At 37.3% G+C, this 26,989-nt stretch overlaps 1 protein-coding gene across 5 annotated transcripts in view; it reads right to left on the bottom strand.

Annotated features, from left to right (window-relative positions):
- Positions 1-26,989, bottom strand: part of LOC129778971 (uncharacterized) — a 533,137-nt gene that overhangs the window by 22,192 nt on the left and 483,956 nt on the right. For all 5 annotated transcript variants that reach the window (XM_055786185.1, XM_055786184.1, XM_055786183.1 and 2 more), the window contains 2 exons: positions 12,761-12,905; positions 12,458-12,607 (listed from right to left, as the gene is read on the bottom strand). In XM_055786185.1, the coding sequence (XP_055642160.1) occupies positions 12,458-12,607; positions 12,761-12,905 (295 nt within the window). The remainder of the gene's footprint in view (positions 1-12,457; positions 12,608-12,760; positions 12,906-26,989) is intronic.

The following is a 26,989-nucleotide window of genomic DNA, read 5'->3' on the forward strand; positions in this document are numbered from 1 at the left end:
GGAACTGGCAGATTATTTTCCGGATCTTTCTCGATGCTGAATGGCATCCAAACGGAAAGAATTCCGTGCGTGTATATGTGTGTGTAGCGGCTGCTTCGATGGTCACCTTCTCTTCTCCTGAAGGATCGGCTTCTCTGTGCTCCCTCACAGTTTCAAACAAACTGCTTGTGTTTCAGGGCAGATCTCGATCCTTCGCCGTCCAGCATCCTCAGCAACGATGTTGTCTTGTTGATGTCCTCGCGAAAAATGAATGCGTCTCACCACCAGAATATCGCTTAAGTATGCTTTTTGTGCGTGATTGAATCGAGAGAAGGCGTGGTTTACGATGGCAATTTGGAAGGCAAACTAGAGGAGAATGAACTCACTGAGCTCGGAACTTTCGGCGACTGAGCAATAATCGATTGCGGGCGCATACAATATTGGATACGGAAATATCCTACTGATGGGGAAGAATAATCTTCAGAAGCTATCCTGTTAATTGCGATTGATTGAAAAATCACAAAACCAAATGTATTTGGTCACAGTGTTACATGGATAGAAAACATTAAAATAAACTCTTTCACATGAATGTATTTTTACATTCCCAGAGGAACTGGCAGATTATTTTCAGTAACGATTATATATTTCCACATTTTCCTCGATACTGGAAACCCACCAGTGGTTAATGCTAACTCGATAACCATCTGTTAATAGCACTTGATTGAAACATATTTGGTCACAGTGTTACATGGTTAGAAAACATTCAAATAAACTCTTTCACATGAATGTATTTTTAAATTCCCAGAGGAACTGGCAGATTATTTTCCGGATCTTTCTCGATGCTGAAAGGCATCCAAAAGGAAAGAATTCCGCGCGTGTATGTGTGTGTGTGTGTAGCGGCTGCTTCGAGATCTTCCCGGGGAACCGTTTGTGGCATCACTCTCCTCCTGATGGATTCATGTCTGGCCTAAGGTGCACAAACAGGCTCTTGGTGACACCGTTCATCCGCGCTTTCATGATAAACGAAGAGCTTCACCACAACAGCGACAACATGCTCCAATCGCTGTTCAATCGCAAACTGAGTGGATTTCCGAGCGGCGCTCGCTTATATACCGATTGGTGATTTCAATAGCCTGTTTTGAAAGCAATTTTAAGACTATTGAAACAAGTTTTTGGATCAAAAAGTAACAAGTATAGACCGCGTAGACATTTTATCTTTCGAATGAAGTGTTTATCATACCATTTCGTTCAGTTCTTTAGGAGCTATTAACGCTCAAAATCTCGGTCTCCGGCGTAACGCTTTCGTTTTCGAAACTTTGATTTTACACCCCGGCAGTCTTCCGACAAACACTTACACATGTCCACCCGATGTGAAAATTACATGTCTTTGTTTGAATTCAAACATGATTTTCGCTAGTGTTGAATGTCTATCCCAAACGCGAACAATGATACACAAACATAAACATTGTAAACAAACACGATGTTCATAATTCACGAACATCATGTACAAACATATCACCCGATGTCGCAGTATTCATTGCTTTCGTTTCGTTTCTTTTCACGCACGGAAAGAAATTATTCATCCTAAAATATTTCTTCGTAGAATACTTTTTCACAGAAACGAACTTGAAATTTAGTTCGCATTACAAAAATTGCATGAACTAAGAGGCTATGAGTTCATGCACATTTTGCAAGTCTGATTATATAATCCTTGGTTTCGTGCAAAGAAAACATTCTCTGAATAGAAAGAAGTTTCTATGAGATTTTTTTGCGTGCATGTTGCAAATTGAAGTCTGGGGAAGCGACTGCACAGCGGGCGACGTCGTACAAATGCTGGCCAAATAAATAAATAATTATCCAAAAAATAGTTTTAGATGCATGTTGATATTTTTATGAAAGTTTGATTAGGGCGTTCAAAAAACCAATTCCAAAAAAATCATTTTGCAGGGTAATGTTTCTGAAAAATTTCTGCATCAAACGCATAAAATCAGTTGAAACCAATTGCAAACTGCAAAATATTATTTCATTATGAAACTAGTTTTGGTATTTTTCATATTTTCTGAACAAAATGTGATTTATCATGCACATTTAAATTTGCGTTTAACCCTCATTTTGAGGGGGAACGAATTTTCTGGGGATGCATTTTTCTAAAATGGTTTGGAAGCGTTTGCTTGGAATGAATGCAGGATGGAAAAATGGATGCAAAGAGAACTCATTTTAGGTAAAATGTAAATGGGACTGTTATGCCTTTTTGTGCAGTATAGTAAGAAGCTGGCGCGAGTAAAGGGATATTTTTCAGTTTAGCGCAGCATAATTGATTTTATCTTTATTTTTTTAACTTTAACAGTATTAATTTGAAATCACTGATTTGGGTAATTTAAATTTATTATATTATATTATTATATATATATATTCTGAAACCTCCTTCAAGTTTGTTGATATAGTAAAAAAGTAAAACGAGAGTCGTTCAACAAGTTGTTTTTTTAAATTTATTACAAGGGAATAGAAATAAAAATAAACAAGAATAAAAAAATGTATGGTGATCCAAATTAAAAAAAACGCAGCATTCAATTATTAATTTGAGACACAGCCATTGGTAGGAGATCTTGATTGCATCTTATAATCATCATATCATTCAACAAAGCTGCAGACATTCGCAAACGCCGTTGATCAAGTAGTATTTTGACTGCTGAAAAGCAACGTTCCACCGTAACTTGAGTTGCTGGTACAGCTAATGCGGTCATAGCCAAGTCATACAACTCCGGGTCTTCGAATTGTTTACTTTGCCAGTACTGAATGATGTCCATAGATGTCGGTAGTCGTGATTTGGCATTAGCCAATTGTAGAAGCTTCAGTTTGAGATCTAACTGCGTAGTTTCAATTGACGGTCTAGTCTGGTTACATTCTTCTTCTAACATGGCATCAAAATCATCTTCGCTATTATCTAATGGTCCTTCGTTGGCGGATGATTTTTCGTTCTCCATTTTAGTGCAAATGCTGGTTTTAAACTTACGAAGAATTGTATCCACTTTAAGTAAATGATCCTAAAGAAAATTATATTAGAAAAAAAAGAGTAAAACAATGTGAACGTTGAAGTTTCCGTTCTACAACATTTACATATATGATCTTGAGAGCATCCCCAAATTGTAAATGATTCGATAAAAATGAACACACTTTCTACTATCCATTTGAGTTATTTTATATGGCTACAATTTGAAGGACTACTAATTGAATTAAAGTTGTCCACAGTCCACTTTTATATACAATATTCTAACTGGTATGCCTTAGTGGATCTTAGCTTTTTTGCTGACATTTTCTTTAAATAATAGTTAATTTGCTTTGTAGTTAATCGAGCAAAACCAGGTCTCCAACAAAACTGTAGCTAAGACAACTTATTTCATTTTAACGATATACGGTAAAGCAAGTTTTTTATCAAATTAATTTACATTTCAGGGAGCTTTCCTGGACCCCATTTGGTATTAAGGGTACTATTCAAAATTACGCAATATGGTAAGGAATGGAAAGTCCGCATAAGACTTCAATTCATATAAAATATGGGTTAAAAGTGGGCAGAGATGGAAAATAATATGGCATTGGTTTTGTTGTTGTTGTTGTTTTTTGCTTTGGATTGGATTGTTGTTGTTGTTTTTTTACTTTGGATTGATTTGTCTCGAATGAGACTTTCTACGTTTTGATGTAAACTACAACTACAACAAACGAATCTGCGATATAAATACTGATCCATTTTTTTCCCTGATCGACTAAAAGAGTTGATGCATGTATTACGCAAATTGTGAATAGTCCTTAGCATAATTGTGCACATATTAGGTTGGGGAAAAAGTTATTCATTATTTTCACGGTAGCTGGCTTTAGTGATCAATATCTGGCGTAATATCGATCATACAATTTTGAGTTTAGGCTCGTTGTAAAGGTGACATTTCACACTAAAAAATCTTTTGCTGTTTTCTGTTTGTTCCATTCAGTATTGAGTTACAGGGTATTAACAATGGAGGTCAACAAAGAGAAAATTCACATTTTACACCTTTTCTTTCATAAATGCGAAAATTCAAGTCAGGCCGATACTGCAACAGCAAAATACATGCAATTTAATTAATCTTTTTAATTTTTATTTTTTTATTTTTTTATTAGTTTTTTTAAAAATTGTTTACCGTCTTTTTCTCGCATTGCAAAATTTTCAGAGTGATAAGAAATTGGGATCAGAAGAAGATTGTAATAATCTATTGCTCGATAATTCACTCAAAAATAATGGATTACTTTTTCCTCAACCTAATATATTAACGTTTACTTAAATCGTATAGAAAATTGCAACGATACATGACTACACAAATTTTTAGTTATAAAAAATACTTGAAATGGCAGATAGTTTGTCTTCCTTCGAAAAAAAAGGCGAATCTACAAAGCACCATCTTTGGTCAAAGATCAATGCTGCCTTGAAAGCCTTATTATTAAACATTTCACTCATTCTTTTTTCCAAAGTTTCGATAATTCTCGTTGAAAATCGATGTTGTGTGCTTACTTTAATTTTTAGTTCATATTGGCATTTCTTAAACGCTTTGAATGCATCTCCGTATATGAAGTTTTCCCGTTGGAATGTTTTTGTAGCCACATACAGAGGCTCAAACGCCTCGTTATAATCCTTCATGAAATCCCATGTTTCATTGCAGATTAAGAGTTCTGAGCATTGTCTTCCGATATCTCTGTAGAATCCTTCATGAGTACGTATACTGTCGATCATGGCCCACGTTGATCCCCAGCGCGTCTCGCAATCAATAAGTGGCAAAGGAATTCTGGCAAGATCAAAATATGTCTTGAACTCCACCTTTCTCGTGACTTTAACCGATTTGCGTACCACTTTGAGAATTGCTTCGGACTCCACATCTAAAACGTCTTTGGCAATAAGATTTAGGGTATGAGCTCCACATTTGATTTTTTCGATGTATCCCTCGGTTGAATTCGAAAATGAATCCTCTAGATCACTTAGCATGACATCCAAGCAGGAATCATTTTCATCACTATCATCGTCTGTATCGGACTTCTCAATAATTTCCACATCTTGTTCGGATGAAGCTGGAACATCATTATCTGTCTGCATCATCAAAACCATGTCTTGCCCAATTCGTAGACCATCAGTACACTTCAACATATTGAGACCATTATCAGTCGTAGCAGAGTATATATTCAAAAGACTCAGTCCGTAGCATTTGAGCACTTCTTCAATATGCTTTCTTATATTCTCGCCTGTTTGCCTTTCTTTCATTTCAAGCATTGATAACGTTCGGATAACGAGCTTACCATTTTGGATATATTGAATATTAATTCCAAAAATTTTCCGTTGGTGACGTGATACACCATCATATTTAAAGCAAACCATACGGGTTTTCACTTCAGCTGCAATCATAGCACGAACTTGATTGGCCACATTTGAAATTTTAGAGACCATTGCCTTGGAATTGCATGGGATACCCAGAGCCTTAGCAAGAACACCAGTTGTTTTATTGAAAGCATCACTATCGAAAAAGTTAAATGGCACACTGTTGACTGCAGCCATTTGCACTAATCCACATGAAAAATCGTCAGGATTTACCGGTACTGAAACTCTTTTAATTCTTTTGACTGACAGCCCTTCGGATTGATCAGCTTGTCGATCTGATGTCCTCTTATATCCTTCCAGGCCGACTAGTTTCGCAACAACTGGATGTTGCTGAACAATATGGCGTTTCAAACTGTTATCGGCGCCTTTCAACATACTGTGACATCCCTGTACCAAACATTTATAAAGCTGCGTAGCTTCGTCAAGTTGGAAAAACTTGTCTTTTACATTTATTTTCGCCATTTTACCTGTTTTTTTTGAACGATGAAAATATGTCAGACCACAATGATAAATAAATATGTAGGGTCCCATTATTCATTACAAGCCCTTATTTTCATCCCACTCGTTAACAAATGATTGGAGCACGAAAATATCTGTTTATTTTGGTTATCATGTTTGCTTAGGACCATAAAAAAATACAAAAATAAAAAATAATAAACAAAACCACTAGCGCTATAATCCACATATGCTATGGGATGGACTACGAGGTGATGAAATGAATATGGGAGCGGTAACCCTACATATCATATTAAAACGTTACTATTGCTCCATTACTTTGAATGTACAAAATTGACCGAGATTTTCGCCTTCAAAAACTCGAAGTGATAGAGGAGTGTTTTGTCTCTAAACGTCGCACAAACAGAACTCAGCTTGCTCTAACACGGCACACATTCACTGTAAAACACCTTGGAATAATATCAAATTTTCACTAACCTTCAACGGCACACAGCAGAACCAGCAGAGAAATTTTAGCGGCTAGACCGTTAATTTTTCGATGCTATCACAAACTGAATGAAGGAAAAAACTAAAAGCTACACTTACACTACACTACATATGCTATGTGTGTATGCGATTGCATAATCTTTTCTTCTCCTCTTCTTCGTTTTGACGTAGAACTACGTCTTTCAGGGAGGGTGCCAAATCAGAAAACATGTCACGTTTTTATTAAATAAAGTTAACGTTAATAACTATTTTCACAGCGAACGGATTCTGATGATTTGCATACCAATCGAATTGAAAATTCTCTAAGATTTGTTTGATATGCTATACATTACAATTCCCTAATCTCTAAACAGTTTAAATTAATGAAAACTGGAAGCATTCCGATTTTCCCATACATTTGTTCTACCGATTTGTGTGTTTCCCACAACCGTACCGTCAGAATCGAGCAACTAATACAATCGTTTCTGCTCGTTACCAGCTTATTTGGTATAAACAAGCCATCCACGATTTGAACCCACACCACTTCTCGTTTGGTGGTCAATATCGTGATCAATATATCACCACTTCTCGTTTGGAGCAATATCGTTGCTGGCGAACATCGAGCGAGAATGGACAAGGGATGGAGGAGTATGGAGTTTCTTTCCACTGATGGAATGGAATGAAACAACAGTTGCGAGCGAGGAGTAAGTAAGTGCAACACAGCGAGCGGACATAACTCATACCTAATGTTGATTTCACACACATGACATACACAGCTCGATGCAAGAATGGAAGATATTGCGAAACGGCAATGTAATTTCATCCGCATTCACTACACACCCTCGAAGAATCGAAGAAATGCGTGCACTAAATAATGATAATAATTGTAAAAAACTCTGATATCAATCGACGTTTATTTTGTTCAGAACAGATAATGAGGTTTATTTTATTTGCCCAATATTTTAAACGAATCAACCATTGTCATGATAGGAAAGCATTTTTTTCCATGTCAACATACCAACACACCACGCGTTGAATGGTGGTGATGTGGTGTCCGACTCGCTTCTTCTACTCTACGCACTGCCGGTGCTTGGGGTGAAAATGCAAGAGAAACTGTACACCATGTTCGAACATCATGTGAAACATTGGGATTAAACATCGTATGTCCAAACATACCACGAATACAAACATGTCACATTTCCTAACACAAGTACGAAAAAATCATGTTTGTACTCAAACACAAAACTGTGAACAGCAGCGTGGACATAATTATTCCGGACACAGTGTTTTTTGTGAAACATGGAAGACTGGTCATTACCCTTCACATTGTTCAATTCCGGGTAATGAGAGGGCTGACTCATTAGCAAAGGTAGGTGCGATTGAGGGCGACATTTATCAGCGTCAAATCGCCTTCAATGAATTTTATTCTTTAGTCCGTAAAAATACCATCGCTAATTGGCAACGCAAATGGAATGAAGATGAATTGGGCCGGTGGTTTCACTCAATTTCCCCTAAGGTTAGCCTCAAACCGTGGTTCAAAAGTCTAGTCTTGAGTCGGGACTTTATTCGCACCTTCTCCCGACTCATGTCCAATCACTGTTCGTTAGATGCGCTACTCTTTCGTTTCAATCTTGCCAGTAGCAATCTCTGTGTTTGTGGCCAAACTTACCACGACATAGAGCACGTTGTTTGGTCGTGCGAGGTGTATCTTGTTGCCAGATCGAATTTAGAAAACTCCCTTCGGACCCGAGGTAGACAGCCCAATGTACCGGTGAGAGATGTGTTGGCTCGGTTAGACCTCGATTACATGTCCCAAATATATGTTTTCCTAAAAATATCGATCTTCGTGTGTGATTGTCCGTACACCCTTATCCTCTCCTTTTTTTTCCTTCGCGAGCGACTGTTTCCCTTCTGACTAACTATAGAATAAGCTGAAATGTATATACATAATAGATATAATAATAGATTTAAGAATTGAGTATGATGAGCGTGAGTGTGAATGCGAGTGTGAACATTGTACAATATCCTTATATCCCCTCCTTTTCCAAAAGAAACTATGTCACCCTTCTAATCTCGAGTCGACCGCGAGTAATCGGTTTCCTACTTTATTAACCCTAGATTTAAGGAAACATGTTGATATATACTAATAAAAGTATAGCTAAGAGTTCGGCTCCTTTAAACCTATGTAACTGAGCCTGTAAAAATAAATGACTTAAATAAAAAAAACGTGGAACCCCTGAAAATTTTCAATCGTATTTTTCCCTTGGGAATCAGTTCAAAAATTTGAGTTTTCGATGGTAGAATTCTCTCTTGCTCTCCTTTCTTGTAACAATTATGCTTCAGGATCGGATCGAATTAAGTTCAACTTGTTGAAAAACTTCCCTGATGTGGCGAAACATCGCTTGCCGAATTTATTCAATCGGTTTCTGGAGCATAATATTATTCCAGATGATTGGAGACAAGTACGTGTTATAGCCAGTCTTCCGAAAAACACTTACACATGTCCAAGCGATGTGAAAATTCCATGTTTTTTTTTTGCGGCGAATGACCTGAAAGGTTAAAGCCGACTGAAATAAATCAAATAGTCAAATAGTCAATTACATGTTTTTGTTGGAACATGAACATGATTTTTGCTAGTTTGCTCCTAAAACATTTCGTTGTAGAGTATTTTTTCGCGGAAACTAACTAGAAATTTAGTTCATATTACAAAAATTACATGAACTCAGAGGCTATGAATTCATGCACATTTTGCAAATCTGATTAAATAATCCATAGCCATTTCCCGTGAAAAGAAACCATTTTCTAAATAGAAAGAAGTTTTCTATGAATCTTTTTTCTCCGTGTATGTTGCCAGTTGAAGTCTACGGAACCGAGTGCGCAGCGGAGCGACGTCATACAAATACTGGCTAAATAGTTAAATACCCAAAAATATGTTTTAGATGCAGTTTCAGGAAAGTTCACACCAATTCTTGGTATTTTGATGTGGGTAACTAAACATCTCCGCCACGCTTTATTCAATTTTAGTACTTGTTCAAAAAGCTGATAATAGCCGATGTTACATAAATTCAATTTATAAATTGATGCGTGGACTGAATAATGATATCAATTGTGAAGAACTCTGATATCAATTGACGCTTATGTTGATTAGAACAGTTAAAGAGGTGTATTTTATTTGCCCAAAATTTTAGATGAAGCACCCATTGTCATGATAAATGCTTCCCTTCCCTTTTCATATCAACGCACCAACACACCGTGTGTTGAGTGGTGGTGGTGTGCTGTCTAATTCGCTTCTTTTACTCTACACACTGCTGTTGCTTGGGATGAAAATGCGAGAGAAACTGAACATCATGTTTGAACATCATGGGAAACAAACATGACACATTCTTAAACAACGGGTACAAAAAATAATGTTTGTCTGCAAACATAAAACTGCGAGAGTAGGGAGAACACTGTTCGTCTCGTACCCAGTGTTCAATGTGAAACACGGAAGACTGCACCCCGGTATAGAAATGAAAGACGTAGTCCTACGTCAAAATACTATGAATAGCGTAAACACTCCCACGAACAACAGATATTGCAATGAGTGCCCCATAGTAACGTGTTTTCGACAAAAAGGATCCATCTACTCTGGCGATCTGGCATAGTGCTTATATCCGCAATTCGCAAAGGATGTCGGATGACGTGTAAGGGGACTATTCGGCCCTCGAGAGTCTAAGATGCAACACGTTGTTAAACCACACGTTCCGTGGAAATTATCCGCTGGTGATTATATCACGCATCAACGGTGTAACTCGAGTGAGAAAGTAGGGATCGAAATTTCTGTGGAAAAATCCCAGAAAACGTTCGTGCAAGTGAACGGAAAGCCGTGTGACAGTTTTCAAAGTGCCACGCCCTACCCCCAAGAATTGTGGAGTTATTTGAGAGAGCGTACACCTTGTTACGTCATCACGCGCAGCATTGCGTGACAGCAGAGATTTTCCCGCCGGAATACCGACAGTTCATGAAGAGGAGTCATCCAGGACATCGGGAACCAGCAACAGCAGCAGTAGCAGGAGACGTGGCGTGGTGGCTTGGGTGGATCCGGAGACAAAAAAAATCTATGTGAACAATAAATGTTAAGGTTAGTTTAGTCTAAAAACTAGTTGTTGTGATTTAGAACGCCTCACATCCGAAACGACCCTGAATCTATGAGCTAGATCTTATTGTAATCAATGGACAAATAAGTTCAGTAACAACCTTCTCCGACTCATGTCCAATCACTGTTCGTTAGATGCGCTACTTTTTCGTTTCAATCTTGCCAGCATCAATCTCTGTGTTTGTGGCTAGGGTTACCACGACATCGAGCACGTTGTTTGGTCGTGCGAGGTGTATCTTGTTGCTAGATCGAATTTAGAAAACACCCTTCAGGCCCGAGGAAGACAGCCCAATGTATCGGTGAGAGATGTGTTGGCTCTGTTAGATCTCGATTACATATCCCAAATATATGTTTTCCTTAACACGTTCGTCGCCCAATGCACTGTTTTTGAGTTTCTCGCGAGGCCCAAATTGCGGATGATTTATTAAATGAAGACCAAACATAGTTTGTAGACAACTTTTACATGATCTAGTGAAATTTCTTTCTATTTGAAGACGAATTGACAACAATAGCACATGGCAAAGTCATATTATAAGGGTTTCGCAAAAAAACTCCAGTGCAAACCTTCTGTACTATAAATTGATAAAAAGTATAGTATAAACATTATATTAATATGTTTATTAAATTTGAACGAGGAAAATGTCACCCATATCTGGGTGACGGGGCGACGAAAGGGTTAAAGCTATCGATCTTCGTGTGTGATTGTCCTTATACTCTCATCCCCTCTTTTTTTCTTCGCGAGCAATCGGTGCTCTTCTTACTGACAATAGAATAAGTTGAAATGTAAATACATAGTAGATATAAGATAGGTTAACTTAGTGTGATCAACAATTTTGTTACAATCTCCTACAAGGATGGATCCTTTTCCTGAAAAAATATGTCACCCTTCTAAACTCGAGCCGACCGCGAGTAATCTGTGTTCTACCTTATTAACTATAGAATTAAGGAAATTTGTTTATGGAGAAATATATATAAATATATAGTTTACATATTCGGCTCCTTTAAATTTGTGTAACTGAAAATAAACGAATTTAAAAAAATGAAGAAAAGTGGGAATGGTACGAGGGTCGTTCAAAAATGTCCGTATAAATCCAAATCCAAAATTACCATCACTGGGGACTGGCATGACTCGGGCTATGGTAGAAATTTTAGAAACGGGGATGTTAAAGCTAGGAAAATTTCCAGAATATGATACCTGATTTAATTTCTCACTTAATTCAAAAAATCATTTACTTTCTCCAAAAGCTTTGGAGCGAGTGAAAAATATGATATCCACGATTAAATGTGAAAGCCACGAAACACTTTGAACATTCACCCTGTTCACCAGATTTGGATCTCAATTTTATTCATTCCACAAATTAACAAGAAATTTCCACGTGGAAAATGTTTCCTACCCAATGAAGAAATTATTGTAACAGTAGCTTAGAGAGTTTCTTGGTGAGGTGTATTGAATCCTACGGAGAATAATGAAGAATAATGTCATTTTTTGAATCATGTATTTTTTCTCATTTTCGGTCCACAAACTTTTGAACTAGCCTGGTTTATGCGCTTATAGACATCAACCCAAAAGGCGATAAGTGTTGAATACTGTTAAAAGCCGGGGGCATTTTAAAAACGCAATGCGCAAAACAGAATTAGCTCGAATGCTGAATGAATGAGAGATTTCTATAGCCATACGAACTCCGACAATGTTCGAAAAACTATTTTATTTTTAAAATGACAATATGTACTGGATTCTGTTTTATGCAGTCACTTCTTTCTTCAAAGACCTTGATTTCTGAGCTGGTACAATATAGGTGACGAGTAACTGATATAACTCTTCTGAATTGAAAGCAAAAAAAAACACACTAGCAAACTTAACTCAATGCTTCTAAATCACTCTGTTTCGAGTAGTTGGCACGAGTTGAAAGAAAGATTTCCCATAGCTGTATAGCAGGGGGAGTGACAGTCTAAAACTTTGTCTTTTGTCTTCCGAGGTGCAAACGGCAACTATAGGTGCGTTTTTGTTAGGAGAACTGCAATTTACTTACCACCGTGTTCCGCACACCCGCAATCTGGCTCAATCCGAAGCGAGGACTAACTAGCAGAACCCGTTCCACGCCGTCCCGCTGGTTCGTGCTGAAGCATTTCGCACCGTAACTAGGCAGCCCGGAGATTATATCCAAATAATGGATTTTCGCCTGCCAAAAACACGGACGGAAAATTTATTTTCATCAGACACAGTCACAAGAATCGGATAAACTAGCAAGCTGGTATCAACGTTATTTGAAAAGTTTTTCGTCACGTTCCGATTGGCGACAGTTCCAAAGTTAGGATACAATTCGGAAGCTTACCTGTAACTGCGTCAACATTTTTGTTGACGAGCCCGTCATCTGGGAGTTTAATTTGAGGAAATGTCCAAGCAAACGTCTGAGCTCCTTGCGTTTCATACCGTCGATCAAGGAAGCAGGCACAAAGCGATCCAGTCCAAATTCTCGTCTGGAAAAAAGTGGTGTTGAAGCGGATAGTTGATTAAAATTCATTGTCGACAAAATTTCGATTAAAGTGGCGCTTGTATAAACAAAAAGAAGGAACGCTAATTGCATTTTCATAAACTAAAAATTTTCTCACTTGGTTTCGTGGGCAGACAAATGGAAAATCTTGCACGCGGTTTTCACAAAGCCCACAATAAAAATACACTCGTGTACATGGGGGGTCACTTCTTTATCCGGCAAATACACTTCGTCTGGGACTTGTGCTTTGTGCCCGTCTGAAACTTGGAAAATTCACGCGACAATTGCAACATAACTGCCTGTTTTTTCTCTCCGTTGAGCAACGAAGGGATAAACTACCGACCAGGAAGCAATGGGGATGGGTAAATTCCTACAAATGGCTCCAAAGTGGCGCTCGCAATAATGAAAAACGACCAGAAAGTTTTCGGCTTTTGGTTTTTGGCAACATTCCAACGGTCTAGGCTTGGGTGCTTGCCACTGTTGCATGCTGGTCTGGCTGCACCGAAGCGTTTGTAATCTGGCTGCTCAGAGATTACGCCGGTAGCAGCGAAAGGATATCTTTGCCGCCCATCGTTGCTGCACTGGTTAGCACAGTGGTAACGGATTGGGTCGGATACACCTATACACTTCGGTACGAGGTGAGATTTAATTTTGGTTAATTCGTGGTCGTTTTCGAGTTTGACGATTGCAATCAGTGGCCATGCAGGAGCAAGTTTGTCGCAGATTTGCAGGATGTTTCCTTATTCAATTAGGGGAAGAAATAGGTTTCATCGGAGTAACTCTAGGATGGTCGGGAAATTTGATTACGAGTGCAAAATGGGTTACACAATGGAGTGGTGTTTTATGAAACCGTTTTATGAAACAAAATTTGTAAAGTGGAAGAATGTTTGAATGATGAGAACTAATGAAATTAAATAACTAACGAAAATGTGTTGACTCTTCAATGAAAGGCAAAATTGGAAGGCAATAACTTTGGGAGTGACTGAAATGTAATGAAATTATGGAATATTATAGATTTGGATAATTCAAATGTCATATCTTAATACCGTATTCGTACTTCCCCATGTTATGTCGTTTATCAGGAATGAAGTAATCTGTTATTTTCATGATGAAAACATAAAAAAGGTGTAAAAATATTGAATGATTTGATTAAACGACACATTATTATTCATGGATTGCCATCTTCCTGACATTAGAATGATATGAAATGGTATTCTACTTTGATTTTTGTAGAAGGCTTTATTGTGTGTTCCACAATAAAACATTTCAGCAACGAGGGGATTGTTTACTCGTGTGTGTGCTTCAACAGTCAACAGGCAACAAGCATCTCTTCTTTCTTTCTTTCTTTGTTTTTAAGAGGCTTTAAACTTTGCAGTTCATTCGCCTCTAGCAAGCATCTCTAAAATCAGAATTGTCTTATCCAAGTTTTGGAATTGGAATTAACTTCGCTATACACGTCTTATATTTTACTCTTGCTTGGTCTGTATTTATATCTTTTATGTAGTGAAACGAGTGATGTGTATCGAAAGCGCTGCTTTCGATTATCCAAATTTCATCCTTACCGGTTCGGGGTCATGTTATTTTTCATACCATTTTTCTTCGTCGGCAATCAACCTTTTCAACTAAAGTTAATATGGATATGAAGGATAAAGTGAAATAAATGATGATGGAGAATCGTCAAATAAAATTTGGCAATTATTGCTGCTGAATTTACTATTTCACTTCGAATCATTTCGTACCATTTCATGCGATAGTTAGTTGCAAACTATTTTCGAATAGATTTGAATTTGTTTCAAAAACAAAAACGAATCATTTCCAATCCATTTGACATTAAAATCTGTCAATTTGCTCCGGAATGGCCCCCATATTCGATGTAAGGCATAAAAAAGGTAAAAAAATAATTTAAAAAACTAGGGAAAGGTTATATCTGTAATACAATTGCAAGGTTGACGTAGGACTACCGTTGATTTGGTAATCATTTGTTTGAATTGCATCTGCATCGATTCTCAATGAATGAATATTTCCAAAAATCTCTGAAAAGTCTAAGCAAGCGTAGAGCTTCTCCCATGCGTATTCTGTGGATGTACCGTTCTGAATCATATTTCGGACAACATCATATTTCGGACACTTTGTTCTAATATCTTGAAATGCTTAATGCACTGATGGTATAACTATAAAATTAATATCACAATTGCTTCTTTGGAGTAATCCCTTGGTTTCACTATCATTTCATATGAGAACTACATTTGAATTATAACATAATCGGCAAAAATCTATCTACACTACTCACTATCGTTTGTGTTTGACGTTTGCTTAGCGTGAGCACGTAGAATTTACCCGTTAATCAATATTTAAATTCCTCCCGTGTTTCATCAGTTCTCATCATCGTTAACAGTTTACTGTGATTGCTTGGTGAGTGTTTCGCAGTATAATGAAGTGTAATGTAATTTTCGTTCAAAAAACTACAAAATAAAGTGTCCGAAATTTGAATTCAATCTGTCCGAAATTTGATTTAGTGTCCGAAGTTTGATTTTTATTCGCTTCATTTGAAAAGCATTTCATTCGATGATTTTTTATGTTTCAATCAAATAGATACCAAAGTAGAAAGCTTAAAAGCATATTGAATTAATTTATTAAAAATATCAACAAAATAATACCTATGCATAAAGTTTAGACCTGTTTTCTGTTTTCATATGCCTCAAAATATAATTCAGAGCGATATTCTGAGGTGAAAAAATTTGGACGTTCGTTCACCTCGGTAGCGGAATAGAAACGGAATTAGCCAGAGCGAGCATAATTGACCCATCGAACAATCATGATAGATTTTGATTTCAACAATTCATTTTCAAAGCAATTTTTGAGCTATTGAAAAAAAATTTTGGATACGTATGTAACAAACATCACTAAGAGATCATTCATCTTTCGAATGAGATGTTTGTCATACCACTTCCCTCAACTGGCAAAGAGATATTAACGTTCAAAATAGTGTCTTGATAAAATCTCACCGCATTATGTCGGTTTCATAAATGTGAATAATTTGCTGATACTAACGGGATAAGCTATGATGACAATGTTTCTAAAACTCCAGAATCCATAGAAGCTTCCGCATGGATCCACTCGAAGGGCTCGGTAGCTTTGATGTACAAACCAACATGATCCTTTCTGGGCCAGCCAGCGTCCCATAAAATCTCAGGCGAAGTCGATTTCTGTTTGGAAATATCCAGCGCAAATTATACTCCCCTCCCCTTTCCCTTTTATGGTACTAGGGGTCACCTCATGAATCCAGTTTATATTTCTCTCATTCCGCTCATTTCGCACTTGACGAATTCCATGCCAACTCGTCTTAGGAGTTTGCAGCACCATCTCAGATAGCAGTGAAACGTTGTGGGTGTAAAGACATGGGTCATTTAAGCAACTTTGCATACTTGAAATATTCGAAAAAGAATTAGACTACTTTTTGGAAAAAGATAAATTTGTTTTCTTATATTTTTACAAAAATTAATAACTCAAAACATACGATACCTTCAAAATTATTATCAAAGGATGAAATGTAGGAAATTTTCACAAAAAAATACCAAAAATTTTTTGGAAAAAAAATTCCGCTGACAAAAAAGTTCTTTTAAAAATTAAAATTCTTTTTTTCTGAAAAACATTTTTTTTTAAATTCCCAAATATATATATATATATATATATATATATATATATATATATATATATATATATATATATATATATATATATATATACATATATTTAATTAAGTTTTCCATACATCGGACGATGGGCACTTTCACATGGAAAAAGTTTTTCGAACAACAACTTTTTCATTTTTTTTCTTTGAAAAAATACTATTAATGTTTAATTCGTAACATTTTTATGTATAAATTATCGCAATTTTCATGCTCTGCTTACTTTTCTTTATTTAGAAAGATTTCAAGAACATGTCAAACGTGAGAATTTACATGCAAAAATGTTACGAGAAAAACATTATTTTTTTCAGGAGTCTTCATACAAAAATTACTTATATTCCAAAACTATAAAAGATAAAAAGTTGTTGTCTTGGACAAAAGTTTATATTTTAACATGATCTAAAACTTTGTCGAATACAGTACATCGCTATCTTGACTTTTAGCAAAATTAGGGATAGTTGTATTTTTTTCGAAGAAGACATGAAAAAGTTGTTGTTCGAAAAACTTTTTCCCTGTAAAAGTGCCCATCTTTCGATACATGGACGACTTTTTGGAAATTGTAAGGGCTATTCATATATATATTCTTGGGAATTCAAAAAAATACGTTTTTGAGAAAAATGAATTTTAATTTTTAAAATAACTTTTTTGTCAGCGAATTTTTTTTTGCAAAAAATGTTTGATATTTTTTTGTGAAAATTTAAACAATTTCCTACATTTTATCCATTGACAAGAATTTTGTAGGTATCATAGTTTTTAAGTTATAAATTTTGTAAAAAATTAAGAAAAAAATTTGTCTTTTTCCAAAAAGTAGTCTAATTATTTTTTGAATATTTCAAGTATGCAAAGTTGCTTGAATGACCCATGTCTTTACACCCACAACGTTTCACTGCTATCTGAGATGGTGCTGCCAGCGGCCAGTCGAGTTGGCATGAAATTCGTCACTTTACCCAGACTGTAAATATTAACGTAACTTACATTCCGGTACAGAAATTGAAGATGTAGTCCTACGTCAAAATGAAGATTAGAAAGTATTTTCTCTTACATTATACAACATTCTGAAATGAAATAACTACGTCCGAATATTTGTTCGTAGTGTCAATTTCTATCCAGAGCGCGACATCGGACATTGGACATCGTGAGGCACTTTGGGCCCGCGGGTATATAGCCGATCCGGCATTTACAACATCCTCTTTCTTCAGTAGAATGGCGAATGTGTTGAAAGGAATCCTGGCTCTGTTCATCCGACTGTGCTGCGCAATCGTAAAGTGCAGCAGAAGCTGAGACCGAGAGCAAGGTAGCTCCATCGTCCGGCGCCTTAGGCCGTGTAGTCGGAGCAACCGGCCGAACTGTGAACAAGTACATGACTAAATTGGACATTTTAATGCAGAAACGTTTGTTTCTGCCCGCCATGTCTGAGCAACAGGCAATCACTCAGAAAGAGTGGCTGATGATAGATAGATGTACTGAAGTACGCCAACCCTTTCAAAGTCCTCCAACTTCAAACGATAGAAAATTTACGACCAGAAACGGAAAATCTACTTCAATAATTGTGTGGTTATCACGCCCCTAGGGACCAACGCTGGGCTTAACGTGTTAAACAGAGAAGCAGCTGATCGCAAAGGTTACGAAAAATCTGAAGAACATGCTGACATTTATTTTTTCATCGATCATGGCTAAGGTTAAGGTAAGGCTGCCCGGCAGGGCATCGAATCGTTTTTTCAAAATACTTAATAAATGTAGCATTCGAGAAAAATTTGATCAACTGTTTTATCTCTTGTAGTTTTTTTTTCACCGCCGTCCGAAATTACGAAATTACCCAGGTTCTTTTTCCGCGGGGGATATCTACCTCGTAAAAAAACCGCGTTAATTGGACAATCCCCGTAAAAAAACCATGTCACCTAATGATATATATCAAATGGGACTATCCTTATGTAGAACGGAAGTAAAAAGTTAAGTGTTGCTCGCTTCCGAAAACTCGTAGTTTTTTCCTGCAATTTCGTTGGTTACTGGTGGGTATAGTTCGGTTTTCCTCACGAATGAGGTCATCTGCTGTTGCTAGAAGATTACTTAGTAATTTGTACATTCTTCTGCCGATGCACGTGCAGTTCCTCTGTTGGACCGTCCAGTGCTAAGTAGACAGGGAAAGACATTCACGAATCGCTGCCCGTAAAAACCCCGTCACGTTGCATCGCTCGGCGAGCTCCCCGTTACCCAACACCTAAAATCCACGTAAGAATCGTGATAAGGTGCGACACTAAGCGCTAAGCTCCGTTATAAGCACTAATTACCGTAATATGCTCTGAGGGAACATGAGAGAAAAATGTGAACTGAGGGGGAGATGTGACCACGTGATGTGGTACCGCGTAAAAAAAACACGTTAATTGAAAAATCAGCGTAAAAAACCGCGTTTATTGGAAAATCCGTTTAAAAAAACCGCGTTAGGTGTAAAATCCGCGTAAATAAACCGCGTAAAAAAACCTGGGTGTATTCCATTTTTAAATGCATAAGTTAAACCCACGTCTCGCCTTCAGTAATTAAGTATTTGACTATTATTAGGTTTAGCCATTGGAAACATTTCTTTGATTTCTGATTCGATTAATTTAACTATGTTTTCCACGGATCATGAATGCGAGAAAAGGTATAGGAGAAGTGTGTAATACGCACCCCCTCAGCGAGAATGGATTTATCTTGACCGTGCTCTTAAAATTTAGGGTAACAACTACGTAAGTACGTAGATTAGTTCACCCTCAGCCATCTGTAATTATTCTGTATTTTAGATACTGAATAACAAAAGTGCTACGAATTTTATTTTGTAAGGCACCCAAATTCTAAATTTCCAATCATACGGTGTTAAATGGCCTAGCAGAAGTATGAAATGCCCAGGAGTTGTTTCTCTCAGAGACTATAAAGCTCAGAGAAACAGCTTGTATGAATGAGAGATTCCATCAATCTATTCCCTTCATGCCCACCAGCGAAGAGAAGAAACCGTTCCTCCGGTGAGCGTGTTCTCCCAGTATTCGTGCATTAGTTCTCCAATTCATGCTCTTGTTTTCCTGCATTCTCTGAGCACATAATATAGATGTGAAAACAATTGATTTGTGTGATTTATCGCACATGATTTAGAAATATCCTGATGGTTTGCTAATTTTTGTTCATTATGATTACATTTGAAGACATTCATTCGTGCCATGCAGAGATATTTGAAAAAATCATCTGGCATCCCTCACATACAAGCTATTTCCCTCGTGAGAATGTTTACGGCCGAAAGCGAGCAAATTACCCCGATCGAGGGTATGCCATTCTGCTCGATGGGAAGCTGATGCGGAAAATATCAAATTGAGAAGGAAAAGAATCCTTTCTTACCATTTTCTTCATCTGAGATATTCACTGGGAACTGGACTAAATAAATATGACCAACAGTTATCGCCTCTGAATCGGTTTCAAGCAACAAAAACCTTATAGAAATGATGTAGAGAATTACATCGAAATTTTTTTAATTTTTTAAAGCATGTTACAAATGTAAAACTTGCATGGTAGGATTCTATCATTGACTAGCACGATTGCCTATATCCATTGCATTTCTATTCTCGCTGGTTTACGAGAAAACCAGGCAGGTCAAATTGCCCGGCAGACGCGTTTTAGACACATCTCCTCTATAAGCAGAAAAAAACGGAAGTCTCTGATGGTGAATTTATCCTACGTTGTGTTGTCTTTCAGCTGTGAGGGAACAGCAACGGGCGGCAATAATCAGCAGGGCAGCAGGAATTTCACATGCACTAAACAACTTTATTTTTTGGTGTTCCCTTAATGCAGGTCGAAAAACTACTAACTCAGACTACTCCAAGCAGCCTGTCAGTCGGGTATGCTGGCTTTTCGGCTTGCGAAGTGAAAGCTGAGAGAAGGGAGAACTGGGCTAAAGTGCGCCCGCTAGCACAAGTCCCATAGATAAAATCGAAAAAGGCTAATGCAATGCAGCCAGAACCAACAGTCCCTTTTTTCGACATGTTTAAAAATAGTGGTTCTGAGTCGACTCCCTATTTTTATCAGCGAATCTGCTCCAATTTGTTTGTCTCGAATATAATTTTGTTTCGGTTCCCGATTTGCTGATAATCGCTCTAAATTACCAAAAATGACGGAATTGAAGATGGTTACTTCTGATTCGTTGAAAATGGCATGAAATCACACAATAGGATCGTCAACGGCGAGTTAATCGAAAGCCTCTATTAGGACCATCAAATGCGTTCCACCGGTTGCACGCGATTTCCGATGAGTCAGTAATGTGCGAACCATCAGTGGTTCAGGACCACCAATCTTGCTTTGGTCACCTTTTCCAACATATTTGATACGGAAAAATTAATTTTCTTCCATGGGTTTTATTCTAAAAGTGTGTTCATTTCACCCGAAGATCCATTACCATTTTCGCTCCACGAATTGAGGGATGCGTTTGATTTCGTTTGATTCGAATTCTGCTTAATCGGATCACAGAATGCAAAATTACATTCCATTCCGATAATTCTAATTCGTTCGGATCCTAGAAAAGAGGTGTTTTTCTTTGGGTAACCTGATAAAGCAACCCAGATAACTCCTATAAAACCAGTCGTACCAGCCATTTATTTTGTTATTCATACTTTTTAGTGTGTTTTCCCAATCGTGGCGACGGTATAAAGATAAATCTAGACAACCTGAGAAGACGGCCGAGGAACTGTTCTATTTTCGGTACGTCGAAAACGCGTATATTAATTCTGTCAAATATATACCGGGAAGTTTCACGAAGCGGTATTTTGAGTTTCGGAAATCACACCCATGTCTCGTCGCCAGTAATTATGCGTTGGATGAAAGTGGGATTAGAATTTGATCGTTCAAGTGAAAATATTCCTCTTGATTGCGATAAAATGTTATTTCTTCTAACATTTCATCGCAATCAAGTGGAATGTTGAATTTTTTGGTACTTTAGTTGTGCTGCGAATTTTTTCATGTCCAAAACATCGACCAAAATATGACGAAAGGTCTCGTGAAAGATATTCAATTCATCAAACATGCATGTAGGTATGTTTTTAAGTGCTTTCTTCCGTTTTATTTATCAATTCCTTCTCAGTTTTCGCGACAAAATTGTTAGAGTAGATCTTACGCTTCAGGTTTGCCCAGAAATTCTCGATGGGACGCAGCTGGTGGACGTTGGGCGGGTTTGCCGACTTGGGTACCACATCGATATTCAACCGCTCCATCTCCTTTAACGATCGCTTCGAGTAGTGGGTCGACGCCAGATCCGGCCAGAACACCGTGTTTTCACCCTCATGGTATTTCTTGATGAACGACGAGTGCAACTTCCGGTTGGCACTTCGTACTAGCCAAAGAAGCTAAAGAAGAGCGGCTTTGACATTCCCTTCTCGCTGATTGTAAGCCACAGCAGCACCTTCTTGGGGAACTTGGTGTGTGAAATACACTTCACTTCGGAGCTCACTTCCTTCTTGGGGAAAGTAAAATAAGAATTGCCCTGCCAGTCGTTGCCATCCAGGGTAAGATAGGTATCTTCGTCCATCACCACCACCACGTCGCGATTCGCCGGGAAAATCAACTTGACCATCTTATTCAGCCGCTGCCGCTGTGTCATTGCCTGCACCTGCGAGACCAGTGGACGAGACTTCCGCTGCCTGACATGTATGTCCATGTTCGCCAGGTACTTTTTCACTGCTTGGCCGATTGCACCGACCTCCCAGATAAGCGCACGCAGCGATAAAGCCACTTTTTCCTCGACCTTCCTCTTCAGCATCCTTCGGAACTTCTTGTCGTTCAGGGTCGTCGGCCGTCCGGAATCGGGCTTTCTTTCGATGCTCTGATTGTTGTCCAATAGTGCCAAGATGTTGTAGATGCCGGAACGGGCGTATCCGACGTCCACAAAGTGCCGCACGATGTCCGTTTTCACCACGGCGGAATACCGTTTTTTGAACGAGAACACATCTGAACGGAGTAGCTTCACTGTTTTCGCCATCACGGTTAGAGTTCGACTGATAGAGCTGTCAATTTTTTTCTGCTGACTCATGGGTTACTATGATTGATGCTGCATGTATATATTCGTCAGTGCGTGTGAAGGTAAATCCATGAAAAATCGGCAATTTTTGTCCATTTTTATAATGCAAACGTCATGGACTGACCAATCATGTATAAAACTGTTGATGAGCGGAAAACTGATATTCTTCAGTCGTGCGAAGATATTGAACTGGCAACACTGCAAAACTGGACAAAAAGTATATCAGGGCGAATCTTCTAAGTAACCGTTCTGACGATGTGGCAGACTAATAAATGATTTTTAAATGGTTTTTTCATCAGTAACCCAGGTAAAAACTGTTAGTGGTCGTATCATTTTGAAAAGGCGTTAATCTGAATAAAACAACAATAAATGAACAATCAGTCTTACAATAAAATAAATTGATTTGATGCAGATATTCTAGTGCGAGGCACGAATTTCGGACGAATTCTCGAGCTCTAAACAAACAATATATTGAATATTCCATCCATTGTCTCATTATTTGTTTCTTCATATATTAACAATACAACGAGAACTAAACGGAAAAAGATATATTCAAAATTAGAATAGTTACAAGCTGTTGAAGAGAGGGGGTTCAAAAACAAGTTGTGCCATGGCGTACACGATTCCAGCCCTTCTGGTTACCCTAAACAAAATCATCGAACTGATTCGGAATCAGACAGGATTTTTTTGGACAAAATAGCGGCTGTTTGAAGAAAGAAATTTCTTTTTTGCGCGTTTTTAAAGACAATTTAAATTTTTGCAAAAAAAGTAAAATTATTTTTTTTTAATTGGTTCATGCGATAGAGAGAGGTATAAAGATTTATTTACATTAAATTTACATTCCGTGAAATGAATCGGCTCAATAGAATTTGAGAAAAACGCGTCTGATTTTTTTTGCAAAGGCCATACTACCACCTACCAGGCCATATGACCACTTTAGAAACCGCACAACTAAAGTGGTCTTAACTCGGTGAACAATGAGTTTTTCGAAAAGTGTTTATTGTTCTTGTATGTTCTAGAATGTCTAAACTTCAGAAAAGTGAAGAAAAAATTTTGTTTTTCAGACTTCAGGAACAGAATATGCGCTTAAGTTGAAACGCATATTTTAGAATACACCATTGAAGAAAAAGCTCGAAAATTATACATCTTCTATGAATCTTCAAATATATGGGTGGACTTATCATTGTGAAATGCACTGTATACAGTATGAAAAATAAGTTTATCCACTCTGGTGAAAATCAGGTTAATTTGATGAGTGTTGCTTAGGGTGCCAATGAAAATGGTCATCACTAATTTCAAAAAGTTACCTCATAAAAAATATTCACCACCTCGAAAAAACGTCCTATGCCAAATATCAGCTCAATCGGACTTAAGGGAGACTGGCGCAAAGCGGTCAAAGTTTGAGTTTTTTGAAAATCGAAATGGGGGGTTTCTAAATTTTTTTTGGATGCCAAATGTCTTAAAATTGCAGAGTCGAGATCTAGCGTCATCTTGAAATTTTTTTTTTGTCAGAAGTCGACACTCTGGGGCTTTTTTTTCGTAATACGAAACGAAACGTATGGCGTATGGTACCAATAAAAATAGTTATCTCGATTTTCCATTCGGAACTTGCTGAGGAATGTTGATTTGCAAGATAATATACTCTTTGCAAAATATTAGCTCATTCGAACTTCATTTATTAGTGTCACAGACGTAAAAATTTGAGTTTTTTTTGAAAAACGAAAGATCACCGAAAATTGGGGTTTTCAAAAAAAAAATGAAAGTGCCAAATGTCTTCAAATTGCATTACTCGTCGAGATTTACTGTAATCTCGAAAACAAATTTGTAAAAAAAAATAGTTTTTGGCATGGTGGTTTTTCTGTCTGAAAAGTCGATTTTTAACAAAAAAATTTTTTGAGATAACTGTAAATCTCGATGTGTCATGCAATTTTAAGACATTTGGCATCAAATTTTTTTTTGAGAACCCCGATTTCCGGTGATTTTTCGGTTTTCTAAAAACTCAAGTTTCAACGTCTGCAACACTAATAAATGAAGTTCGAATGAGCTAATATTTTGCATAGGGTATATTATCGTGCAAATCAACATTTCGTAACAAGTTCCGAATGAAAAATCGACTTAAAACCGTATCTTTCGTCTAAGTCCCAAAGTGGCGATTTTCGTCAGTTTTTTTTTCGAGATAACACTAGATCTCGTCGATTTATGCAATTTAAAAAAATTTGACATCAAAATTTTTTTTTCGAAAACCCCGATTTCCTCTACTCCCCCCTTGGGTGATTTTTCGATTTTCAAAAAACTCAAACTTTGACCGCTTTGCGTCACTCTCCTTAAGTTCGATTGAGCTGATATTTGGCATAGGGTGTTTTTTTGAGGTGGTTAACATTTTGTATAGGGTAACTTTTTGAAATTTTTGGGTCGATTTTTTCCCATTGGCACCCTAGTGTTGCTCCATCATTTATGAATTTATGTCTATTTATCACATTGTCATTGGAAATACGGCTTGAGATTTTATGTGATGAATATGAAAAAGAGTGAAAAATTACGCAAACAAAATTTATCCACCCCCAAACGGATACTACGATTTAAATGTGTTTTACAGAGTTTTAGCGTTTATTATGCCACTTTCTCGAATATAAACATTGTGTCTAGCCCAAAAAAGCACAAAAAAGCACAAATTTCGATCAGCAACCGAAATTTGATTATTAAAAAAAAAAAAAAGCTACCGTGATTTTGCCGATATTGTCCAGCTCCACAAAGATCCGGTCGCTAGGATTGTGCAGATGTACAAAAAGCGTTATCCTATCTCACCAGCTAAGTGATCGAGATGTCCCTCAAAGACAACTGGCCGAATTGACAAAGCTATTGCGAAGAAGGCGTAGCTGGACCGGGACAATCGAATCAAAAATACAAGTTTTTAAAATCGGTATTTTCAGCTCGATTGCATATTTGGAATTTATAACCAAACGTTGGGTTACAATGACAAATTTGGTGGAAAGGCCAACCGTTTGTTTGGACCTTATCAATATTGTACAAATATTTATTTGTGTTGTATTGTCATATGAGAAACCAACAGTCGATGTCCACAATTCGTGTTTGACCTTTCTGTAGTTTCGCATATGACAAAAAGAGAAATGTAGTGTTGGGTGTCTGTAATTAATTGTAGTAGAAAAAGATGAGGTATGAGTCCAAATTTTTGTTTAAATATAAATAAAACAGATAATCGCAGACCCCCAGTTTGGTGTTTCACAAAGAGTTATTTTTTACTGGTTAGTTTGCTTTTTTTTGTATTTATTTATTTAGTAGTAGGGAAGAAAGATATTTATTTATTTATTTGTTTACTTATTTATATATTTATTTTGTTTATTTATTTATCTATTTATTTATTTATTTATTTATTTATACATTCAAAGTTTATTTACAATTGCGTATTTTGTTTATTCAGTTCATTGTTTATTTATTTATTCATTTATATGCGGAAAGCAAGTACTAGGACTATATTATAGCGCGCAAAAATACCTTTCCAACAAGCTATAGTATGACTCGATACAATGAATACAACTAGAACTACGCGCTTACAACGACACCTCGCGGAAATACCGCAGGACTTTTTTGACAGCCTAATATTAAGTTGTGTTTGTATTGTCGGAGTAGTCGCCGTCTTCTCTGTCATCGCATCGAAAGAGGGACGGCTCGGTGTATGAATTGGCAAACGGCCCTTAGTGGAAAAATACCTAAATAGGGTCGAGAGCTTCAATAGATTGAAAGAATTTTAAAAGACGAGTAAAGAATTTGAAAAGGAAGAAAAAGAGAGAGGAGAAAATGAGACCGAATGAGGAGTCTTCGCGAAGATCTAGACACAGACGGATGCAGTTGCTAACACTGCGAGATTTGTTGAAATTAATCCTTACAGAAAAAAGGGGTTTCGTCCTCCGTGTGTGAACTAGCCACGTAAAAAGGCTAGTTCACAGAAAAATTCAAGTGGTTCCGGTAGAATGTTTACCGTGAGTGTTCGCGAACTAATAAGTGCGAACAAACTAGCAGAATTGACTCTCTGACCGATCAGGCACGCCGGCCTTCATCACATCCGGCCGTGCTACGTGAGAAGTTTGATTCCTCGTCGTGTGATAGATCCTGAGTCCAGCCGTAGCCGTCTCGTTCCCGCCACCGCCTGTTCTAGCCATCGAAATAAAAATACATGTACAGAGAAAAACATATTTATTTATTAAGTTGTGATTTGTGTGGCCATCCAAACCGCGGATTTCTTCGTTTTTCGTTAGTTTTTTTTTGTCTGTAGTGAATCTTGTTTTCCGCCATTATACAGTGAATATTGTAATCGTGCCTTTCTACCATTGTGTG

This window comes from Toxorhynchites rutilus, chromosome 3 (assembly GCF_029784135.1).
Source record: "Toxorhynchites rutilus septentrionalis strain SRP chromosome 3, ASM2978413v1, whole genome shotgun sequence".
Taxonomy (NCBI): domain Eukaryota; kingdom Metazoa; phylum Arthropoda; class Insecta; order Diptera; family Culicidae; genus Toxorhynchites; species Toxorhynchites rutilus.